Below are 11,405 nucleotides of genomic sequence, written 5' to 3' on the forward strand. Positions count from 1 at the left end.
TCGACTGATTTGGAACACACTTTCAGGGGTACCAGGTAAAATGAGATGGTGTTGCTGTCTCCTGTGAGTGTCCCAAGCAAAATACAGAGAATGCACAGTTATTTTATAAAACTTATAATCTGGGAATTCGACTAAAAGGTGTAGCCTACTGGGACTTTATTAACAGATATTGAAAATACCTTCTTTTAATTTTTCATCATACTTCTTTCCTTCTGTACTGTGCTGTCGAATAAACTAGTCTTGTGCGATACCACTGATTTTTATTTTCCAATCCCCGTTAAAACCGAAGCGGGTATCGCTGATACCAGTACAAGAAGATTAATGGGATCAAAATCAGAAAAAGCCCCTACAGCGCATGTTTTTCAAAGATTATCTATAAAGAGAGACATTGTTGTTTCTTGTTTTTTTGGCCACAAATTTCACATATTGCCTTCTTTCTATTTTCAGAGCGAAAATTGTTTCAAACTGTCATTCTTACTATGCACCAAAAAAGAAAACAAAAAAGAAGAGTAGAAACAATGATTGAACTTTTTGAACTTACAAGTAAAAATTTAATTTTAACTTAATTGACAGACGATGTCTTTTGTGAGGCATGACTATTGTTATTTTAAAACCGTGTTCATCAGTTTTAACAAACATAATCATTCACATAGATAGACTGTGAACTGTGTATCATAGTTATCATAGTTTCTTGAATTAAAGCAACAAAAACAAAACAAAACCGACTCAACTTCCCACATCGGCAAACACAACCCCACAAAATGTGGCTCATTCAAGTTATAGGTAGGCTGCAGCCATATTATACACAGTCTGTGGCGAACAGATCACTTTTATTAGAGATTGGAATCTTTATTATCTTGCCTTTATTGTTGACGGAAGCATAGATCGGCTGACTGATGAAGAGAGGCTTTTACACAGCCGTTACTCACGGTACGATGATTAGCGGAAGAACAAGTAGTTCCTGCCAACTGATGGTAATAGTTCTTGTAAGTAGCTTCCCAGCTTTCGTTTGGGATTGAAAAAATACATTCAAACACATACATTTGTATCAATCTATGTCAATATGCTGTAATGTATTATGCAGGGGGATTAAATACTGTATTTCTAGCACTCATTCGCCAAACAAAGTTAAAACTTTTCTTGGATAAAAATTGACAACAGTTCAGTTGGTAGAGTGTGTTGCCTTAACTGGAAGGCCACAGGTTTGATCCCCTCATAGGTCAAAATGTGACTGACCAAGACACCAAACCCTAAACTGCTGCCGGTAGATGGACCCGGCACTTTGCATCACAGCAGTCAGACTGGTGTGTGAACGTGTGCATGAATGGGTGAATGTGACTGACGTTGGATATCACTTTTGGGGTTGTTAAAATCAAAGAAAAAAAGCACCACATTTGTTTCAGAGGTTGAAATATAAGCTACTGAATAGCCTATAATTACATCTGAGAGTATGAGTAGAAAACTACACAAGTAAAATTACAAAAAAAAAAAAAAAAAAAAAAAAAAAAGCAAAAAAGTGCTGGTAAGCTTTCAACGACATCCTGTTCCATTGTCAATGCAAAGCTTTTTATTCAGTTTACTTCCATAATAATCACTGTATGAGGCACATTTTCAGTATTTGAAGACTTAAAAAACTATATAAAACATATATATTATTGTTTTTGTGAAGTTGGACTAAAAAAACAACAACGGTCAAAGCGAAAGTATCTTGAATCCCTACTCAACTAAATTCATATATATTTTACAATTTGTTACTTCCACCCCTGGTTTATTCTTGGTATTCTGGGTTTTTCCTGACATCTACAGTGTGTTCAGTGTGTGCTCAGTTGAACGCCATTTCCTATGATGTGATGGACTGGAGACCTGTCCAGCATGCACTGCGCCCTTTGCCCAGTGTCAGCTGGGATACATTCCAGCCCCTGCACTCCCAGTCTGAATAAAGTGAGTGCGGAATATGAATCACCCTTTTTTCCTTTAGTATTCTCATCTCCTGATACACCTCATGCTAAGCTCAAAGGATTTTGTAAGTAACTATAGATCATACAAAAAAATGAATGAGTGACCTGGAGATTTTGCAGTTCTTGCAACAGTACTTCCTTAAATGCCAGATGAGAAAATGGACATTTTATAGGGTTGTGTGTAATTATATAATGAAAGAATACTATGAACAGTCAAATAAATATCTAAGGTGACTAGAAATCTATGAAAGGAGAACAAGAAACCAATAGTTTTAATTTAATTTTTTATTTATCAATATATCAAAGCAAATTAATACACAGCAAAATTGTGCTGAGGGCAGGCAGTTGCATCCAATTAAACAAATCAGCTCAAAGGGGAGTTCAGAAGGGTGGCACAACTTTTTTTTTCTTTAATTTTCAAACTTTTATTGGTGGCATACAGCTTTGTTTCTCATTGTCCCAAGTTTTCAGACAGTAAAGGACCTGCAGCATGAGCGTGGATTGAAGCTGAACAACAACAGGAGCACTTTTGGAGTCAGCAAAATGTTTTCTGGACGCAAGACCAGAGACTGCAAGCAAATGGAAGAGCACTGGATGTCAGAGCAGGAATGTGGAGTCTGTCTTAATGTGTTGTTGGTTTCCTCTATAACAAAGGTTTTTGTGTACTTTGATACCAACGTCAGCACTGTGTCCTGATTGGAGGAACTGGACCAAGTCCCTGGACCATCAGGTGATGCAGCTTCAGTGTTTCTTCTTGCTGGACTTCTCAATCATGGTCTCCACCACCATGGAAGTTTCCTCATAACCTTTAACTTTGCGGCCATTGGAGAACTTCTCCACCGACTCCACCACCTCCACCTTCTCGTAGGTCAAAGCGTCTGGGGTGTAGCTGCTGGAACTGGTGCTGGTGCTGGTGCTGGAGCTGGAACTGGAGCTGGTGCTGGCGCCACGAGTCGCGGGCTTCGGAGTGGGTCCACTGGGGCCGATGTCATCCCTCTGCTTTTTGAATGGACCCACAGCTGGGGTGGGATCTTTGGGGTTTGGGCCCGGGCCAGAGGGAAGACGGTCCGGACTTGGATCTTTTGCACGGGAGCGAGGATCTCCATTGTTATGCTTACCTTTACCTCCGTTGTCCTTACCTTTTCCTCCCTTATCGTCCTTTCCTCCTCCTCCGTTGGAGGGCAGTGTTGGATTGAGAGGTCTGGGGTCGATAATGGGCTGTGGGGGTGCGGGAGACGGTATGACAGGCCTGTAAGGCTCATAAGGAGACATCATTCCATCTCTGATGGTGACAAAGATGCGCCCTGCCGATGGCGTGGAGGTGTAGAAGCAGGGGTCCAGGTAGCTGCCATCGCCAGTGACAAGGACGTAGCGGCCCTTGGTGTAGAAGTCGGCGATGGGCTCGGGCTTTTTGTACTTCCTCATTCTGTCTCTGACGATGTTACAAAGAGTGTCAAAAGCTTTGCTAATCTGAGCTCCATCTGGAACATCCTGTGGGGACACTCCAGTGAGGAGAGGTCTCTGCTCGCTTCTCTTTATCCTCTCATCCTGGACCTCCTCAGCATGGGCTCCCTTTGTGTCGTCCTCTTGACCCTCCACTCCAGCTCCGCCGCCTCTTTCCTCCTGACCACTATCGATCACGTCTCGTGGGGTGAGCTCCTTCTTTTTCAGGACCTTCTTGGCCAGAATCTTCTGTCTGGGTTTGATGCTGGTAATGTCCTGAATAGCCTGGGTGATATCTAGAAAAAAAAAATCAGTAAATACGTTGAATAGGGAGATTTACTGGCTTGGTAATATGCTCCCTCAGAGAAAACACTGATGTGGATGTGCTCAGTGCCCTTACCTCTCCCCCTGCTTGTTGCAGTGGGTGTGTGAGTGTAGCGGTAATTAGTGGTAAACAGGGTAATGGGAGTGCCAATTATTGCTGAATTCAACCTGCAGGAAAGAGAGCAGTGAAATGTCACCGTGCAACATCCAAGAAATGAACTGATTTTCTTTCGCAGGAGAATGCTTCTATGAAGAAAATAATTCAGTCAAATTACTCCAAATCAAACAAGCAAAACAAAAAGAAGCACTGGATTGCTGTGAAAAGAAAGAATATAGATCATCTTACAAGGAAAAGGAGGAAAAAAACACTTTAGCAATATAAAACATTAGTTATCATGAAGTGCCATCTGCTGGCTGACTGCATGTTTTACAACAACCTTGAGCCTATTGGAGCCTCAGTGGAGCAGATCCTCCCTGACTACTGGCAAGAGTGTTTCGAAAAGAAGCACATTACAGTAAGTCCACAATTATATGGTGAGTAAATACATTCAGTACAAAGTCTGACTGTATTTCCAGTCTTCACTTTAACATGCAAACACTTCCTAATCATACGTAAACAGGAGATGAGCTTGCAGCTATGTGGCTTAGTCACCGACTGTAGATAGATCTTGCCTCAATAATCAGAGTCATGCTGGGCGTCCAGGGCACTTCAAGAAGCAGCTGAAACCCTGGTCATTCACCAACAGACACATTCACAGCTGCTGCCAATGCACCACAGTGCTCCTCAGAAATTCAATTAATTATATTGTAAATGTTGTTGAGGTGTTTCCCAACCCGGTCCTGAGGAGAGCCCTGCTCTGCATGTGTGGCATGTCTGTGCTCCAAATCAATGGCTCGTCATCTCGCTCTGCCAAAGCCTGATAACACTTATTACATTTTGAGTCAAGAGTGTTAGGGCAGAGATACAAGTCAAATATGCAGCAGAGCAGAGCAGAGCAGAGCAGTCCTCCTGGACTCAGTCGAATGCCTGAAGATTTCAGTGTTTGAATTCTAACAAAATCTTTGCAGTTCCTGCAGCCTCCCTACTTTTGTCCAGAAATCATACTAAACTATGTTTTGTATCATTTGTTTCTGCTAATTCCTGTTCATCATTTGTAAAATGCATTCAAGCAATCAATCAGGAAATGTGAATATTTTACATTAAAGTGCCATTTTCTCACATTAAAACTGAGTTGAATATTTAGCTTTGTTTTCAGTCAAACCTCATCTCTGTGTTTTTTTTTCCTCTTTATATATTGACCATGTATAGGTTACCTACCTGTTGTCTTCATTCTCAATGATCCTCTTGTACCGCTCCAGCTCGTTTTCAAGAGACGTCTGGTACATGGCCAGGTGGCGACATTCACTAGTGAATTTTTCCAGGGACCTCTCCGCTTCCTCGATCTCCTTCCGCAGGGATTCAATTTGTTCGTTGTACATTTGGATCTCATCGTCATAGTTGTCCTGTGTGTTTTTGATGGCTTGCTCCAACATTGCAGTCTGGAAGAACGATAGGAGAGGCGGATTAAAGAGCAATTCACCTTATCTACGCATAAGAATGTCATCACACTGCAGATTATATAAGAAAGAGAGTGATTTCATTGGAGCATGACAATACGGAGAGCATGCTCAAATAATCCATTTCTTCAAACCAGTCATTCTCCATCATGAGAAGATCAGTCTGATACAGAGTGCTTCAGTCTAAATGTTGTGCCATAACAGAACTTTATGAAGGTTCAGACTTGAAGATCAAAATGCTTTGCTGGTGCATTCATCCCAATATTATTTAAAAAGGTTGCAACAGTGCAATATTCAGAAGTGACTATATTAATTCCAGTCCTGCACGCTGACTCAGAATGGTGCTTTTGGCGGTCCAGTTCTGGGGCGTATGCCTTAAGTTTGACACCCCTGGTCCTGACAAATGTAACGGCTGGTATGTTGACAGGCACTCTCACGGGTTTTCCTCAGTATAATTTTATGTATTTATGTATATTTTATAAAAACAACCCCAACCGTGATTAGTTTTATTGTGTTTTTTTTAAAGCTCGCTCCAAAGGTTAAACTTAAAAACTTAGATTTACTGGGAAGTAGAAATGCCTTCTATTATATATAGTCCACAATATTCAAGAGATAAACCATCTTTTTAATATATATATATTATGTTTTGGGTCAGACTGTAATTGACATTTATTTAAAAATGACCTTTCAATAATGAAAATGAGTGACATTTCAGTGACTGGAAGTTTCTACTTAGTCATGTTTTTTTTTTTTCTTTTTTTGGAGAACAGCATAATTGCTTTTTTCTCATGCATGTGTTTTCATGCAAACGACAACTAAATAGTGCAGAACAGTAATTAACAGGAACTTCTCTGTTGTCATGGTAACTCACCTCAGTCTGCAGGCGTTGTTTCTGGGCCTGCAGCTGACAGAGGGCGCTCTTGTATTCCTCCAGCTGGCTCTGCAGCCCAGGCACTTTCCTTTGGGCCAGCAGCTTCTCCTGCTCCTGAGGAGGCACAAGTCAACAGATGAGAATTTCAGTTTGTTGTATAGCATGACACACACACACACACACACACACACACACACACACACACACACACACACACACACACACACACACACACATACAATGCTGATTGTCTATCTGCTCATTCACTCTTTCTTTCAAACATTCACTGACAGCAGTGTCTTTGCAATATGAGGTCATTAGGATTTGTAATAACCATGCATTTCTGAGCCAATCCCTGTTAGACAAAAAAGAAAAAATAACTAAAATGCAGCAATCATGTCAAAAACTGAATAGAAATTTTGTGAAATCTGAAATATTTTAGTAACATGAATAAAACTTCAAGATCTTCAATGTGCTCTGACTGAATAGAAAAGACAAGTAGAAGTACATATTGACCCTTGTTAAAAATGCAGGTTCCAATTTTTAAAGCTATATTACTAGAAAGGATCAATCTACACTTGCTTTCTTTAGAAGAAAAAGTATTTCAGTATGAGAACTTGTGATGTTTTTCCAGTGCTCAACTAGTGCAGCAAATGTATTCCTTGTTGGACAAACCTACTTTGGAATGTCTCACATAACTTTCTATACTTTCATTATAACAGCATGTTCACATTCTGTCAAATGGTGACAATCTACCAACACAATAATAGGAGTTAAAAAAAAACATGTTCTTTAATAAAGTGGACAAGCTACAAAATGCAGTACTGAACAGTGCAACTTGTTTTCCAAGCCTATAAAGACTTATGTGCAGTGCTCATTAAAAATGAGTGACATTTTTCATTTTAATAACTGTCACAATGTAACAACATGTCACTACTGATCTTATGTGGTGGATTCTTGAGGTCACAGCAGACAATATAGATGATGACCATTCTGATCGGACTTATGCAGCACTGGTGATCCGCTTGCTCTTGTTTTGCCAATTATTATTTGCAATTTTTATTTAAAATCTAGCACCCAAATCTCTTCTTGTTTGCCTTTTATTTCATCAAAATATTCCAGCTGAGCACAACACCCAAGAGCTGTGTTTCTCTGTCACTGCCCGCTGAGATTAAACTCAGCCAATTAAACAATTTCTGCGTTTAGAGCTGCTCTGCCTCCAAGAAATGTTTACATAAGTAAATCTCCCGTCTGCTACACAAACGGCCAACAAGTTTGCACGGTTATATGGAAATTAGCATGCACAACAGTTCTTTGAGGTGTTTGTCTTATTATGTGCCCTGACACCCGCACACTGCCGCTCTGTCGATGCGTCTTAATGAACATTTGACTCTTTCTCAGCTCCACATGCACACGTGCACGCAAGCATTCGAGCTTAGGCACGGGGGCCAGTGACCAATTGGAAATTCAAGTCGGTAACCTCATCAACCCCAGACACGTAGCCGGGTCTGACACACGGGCAACCATCATCCCTTCCCTGAGGGAGTTCAACACACACACGCACATGCACACACTGTGAGAACATTAGTGACCTCACCTCGGAGATGCCTACTGACACATTGGGAACAAGAGGAAGCGTCTGGTTGATCTGTTGCAAAATGTTCACATAGGTTTGGATCTCTGCAAGATTCTGTGTGGAGGCAAAAAAAAAAGAAAAAATAGACAACTCAGCAAAAAACAAAAAAGAAACATCTTCACATCTTGTACAAAAAGGAACGTTTTCCAGACAAATACTCTTTGTAAACCTTTCAACAATAAACAGTCTTTCAGTTAGCTAAAATACATGTATAAGTGGGGGGAAAAAGCATTTCCTCACAGCGAAGAGCCTGTCCTCTAAAACCCATTTGCATGATGTCAGACTGTAGCAAAGAGCACTTCTATTTACTCTCTTTAGAAAGATACTTCAAGGCTTTGGACCACAAGTCCAATGTTCACAAGAGAAAATTATATTCTGTTCAAGTCATTCATCATCAAAGAAGAGCTTTTTTAGAGAGAAATAGAAGAATTTTCTCAGCCAGGACTGTCAATGGAGAGAGAGGGAGAGAGAGAGAGAGTGTGCTTTGTTTTGCTTCAGCCTTTGTGTCGGACCTTCCAGCCATTTCTACCACACAGAGGGACGTATTTCACTTTTTTTGTTTTTACTCTGCACCCTCAGCTCATGTGTCAGTAGCTGTGATGAGCAGTGTCACATTTACCTACAATTTTTCCCTCACCCGCAAAACAGGGAGGTAATGGTTGAGAAAAGCCTGGAAACACATCCTTTGGCACTGATGTCAAGGTCTGGAGCTTTTTCATTCGGGCACCAGTGGCCTCAGGTCACAAATGTTCAACAGCAGCTCGTCTGAAATTCTTGGAACTGATCTTACTTTGGACGTAGATTAGACTTGAAACTGACTGTGAGTCTGCCAAAATGTTGATTCTGAGATATAAGATTAAACCATATAAAATTATTCTGATTTCAGTGTGTTTTGTGTCAACAATTCATACAGATTTACATACATTCATAAACAACATAACTTTTCTTGCTCATGAGCAGAAGCTGATTCCTATGTTCATGGAATCTTTTCACATAATAGCGCTGTATAATACACAATTTTTTGGAGAGGGAGTTATGGAAAGGGACAGTATTACAGATTGCTTATAAATTACTTATTTCATCCACCTTCCCGTGAGGTTTGAAAAAAAAAAGCAGATATAGAGTGAGAATTAATTTAAATTGCTGCTCTGCCTTATTGATTATCTTCAACCTAGCACAAAATCACTCCAGTACATAAAATCACTTTCTTATGTGGTCACAAATCCTAATCATAGGCAATAAAAATATCCATAGCTGAATATGAAAGAAGTGTTTAATTATGAAACAAGATGTTTATTTTGTATTTCTACCTTTTGGTTGCTGAAACATTTCCAGATATTTTGCTGTTTTTTGTACATTTTTGACAAACATATGACATTCTTTAATGTCTGATTATATGTCTGATGCGGATGTTGTAGTTCTGTACAAGTCGTGTTGTTTTTAAACGGACCTTTTTGTGTCTGTCTCTGGTGGAGCTGATGTCGTCCTGCAGGAACTGGGACTGGATCTGGTACTCCAGGTTTCTCAGTAGAGCGCTGTCAGCATCCTGTCACAGGGACAAGAGAAGAGTTTTGTGGATCCAAGAGATGAAACAACAGTGAAAGAGAATAAGATGTTTTGGCAAAGGGACATGCTGCTGTCTTGCACTGCTTCTGAAAATTCTTATAAATAACGTAACACAGAAGAATCATAGTATCAATATAAAATGCAACATGGATCATTCTTCACGTTTGTGAAGGTATTAGCATTCGTAAATACGTTCATGTGACCTTTTGTGACACAGACTTTTCTATGCTTGCACGCTGGTCAATAGCAATGCTGAATAATCATTTGTTTTCTGTCTTGGTAAGAGTTAATCCATACTGTACCTTGTTTAAGTGCTCCAGCGTGCCACGAAGCTGCTCCTGATAGTCACACTCATTTCTATATCTGGAACACAAAACATCTTCATTACGTGTTAATATAAAGCAGAAAGAGCATCTGATATTATATTGCCCTCAGATTAAAAGCCTCTTGCGTCTCTTAAGCAGCAGCTCCTCTGTGTTTTTGGTTGCCATAAATCAAAACTACACGCCGTGAAATCAGCTCACTCCACAACTGATTCAGCTCAGGTTAGTCAATACTCATTTCATCAATAATGTAGTGAGGGGGCCACCTGCAAAGAGCTGATTACAAGACCTCTGGTGCGTAGATGCAGTTAAAGCACCAGTTTATGTAGAAGATCCGGAACAAATGTTCTCTGGTTGCGCAGATTGGCTTTGAATTATTCCATCACAGTCTGTGCAGTAAATGGAAACGGAAACTAGTTCCTGGACTTCAAAGCATGGGAAACTTAATTGAAGGTAAATATATTGTGGTCTGCAGTGTTTCCAGAAATGTGCAAAGGACATTTCTGGAAGGACACTTGCATGCATATCTTCTAAAAGCTGCTTTTGACTTCCATCAAAACAGCACAGTCAAATGAAATGTGTTTACTTTCAGATAGCATCATTTCATTGTAATCCCTTTCACATCCAGCCAGCTTTCATAACAACTATATTCAAACGATGAGCAGGATACTGCTGGAAAGTCAGGGAACACCCTGCATTGTTTGCCATTTAAGCACTTTTGTAACTCTGGCCAATTGAGGGTCACCAATTCACCTTACACGCATGGTTTTTGATTGAGGAGAGAATCTAGAGCAGAAAAATCTCAAATCAAATCCAGAACATGCAAACTTCAAGGGAAAAATGAAATCACCACACTGCTGCTTTGCCCCAAGTCACTGTTTAACCTACAGTTAACTATCATGACGTCGTTACATCAACTTCTGTACTTTTTCTCTATTTTAGTGGCATTCCTCCCAAATCACCACATCACCACAGTCCTTACTTGCTGGTGAATTCGTCCAGCATGCGGCAGGCCTCCCTCAGCTCTCGCTCCAGTTTGGCACGGTCAGAGAACAGCTCTCGAATTCGCTGCCTGTTGACCTCAATCTGCTCTGTGAAGGCCTCCTCGAGGCCGCTGGCCTCCTCCATCCGCTGCAGCGTTTCCAGCTGCTTGCGGAAGACGGCGTTGCGCTGCTCCAGGACTCGTGCCCTGTTGATGTACCGGGCGAAGCGGCTGTTGAGCTCCTGGAGGTTCTCCCAGCCCTGGATGGCTGAGATGCCTGCAGAGGATTCGGAGTCTTCAGCTTCCTCGTCAAAGACATCTGATCGCTCATACTTCTCCTTGCGCACCTCGCGCAGGTAACTGGTTTTGAACATGGTGGTCCACTTCTGTCCCCCTGGGTCGGTGTTGTCCCCGGAGTACTTGCTCCCCTTCAGCACCTTTATTGTGTGAAAACTTGGGTGCTCACCCTTGGCTGTCTCATGCTAGACTAAACGCTGTGCAGCACTGGCTGGAGGCGAAATAGCCTCCAAAACCTCACCCCGGTTTGTCGCCACACATGCTGTGAGCCTGGGGCCTTCCAGTTTATTGTTGTCATTGTGCGGGAGATTAGAGCAGCCCCACTGTTGATGACAAGGCAAAATCACAAAAACAAACAAGCGCCTGGCCACGAAAGCCCTGGGTTGTCACACGCTATTATTTTGGTTCTTAGTCAGCTGCTTTCTAGATCCCTGTTTGATATGGCAGA

General features: G+C 41.2%; 1 protein-coding gene across 1 annotated transcript; it reads right to left on the reverse strand.

Annotated features, from left to right (window-relative positions):
* Positions 1 to 2,367: 2,367 nt before the first annotated feature.
* bfsp1 (beaded filament structural protein 1) lies at positions 2,368 to 11,149 on the reverse strand. The gene is made up of 8 exons (XM_030106123.1): positions 10,661 to 11,149; positions 9,658 to 9,718; positions 9,240 to 9,335; positions 7,751 to 7,843; positions 6,154 to 6,267; positions 5,044 to 5,264; positions 3,802 to 3,893; positions 2,368 to 3,697 (listed from the first exon to the last, which is right to left on the reverse strand). The coding sequence occupies exons 1-8, from the start codon at positions 11,032 to 11,034 to the stop codon at positions 2,700 to 2,702; spliced, it is 2,049 nt and encodes a 682-aa protein (XP_029961983.1). The 5' UTR covers positions 11,035 to 11,149; the 3' UTR covers positions 2,368 to 2,699.
* Positions 11,150 to 11,405: the final 256 nt, after the last annotated feature.

Source organism: Salarias fasciatus, chromosome 13, assembly GCF_902148845.1.
Source record: "Salarias fasciatus chromosome 13, fSalaFa1.1, whole genome shotgun sequence".
Taxonomy (NCBI): Eukaryota; Metazoa; Chordata; class Actinopteri; order Blenniiformes; family Blenniidae; genus Salarias; species Salarias fasciatus.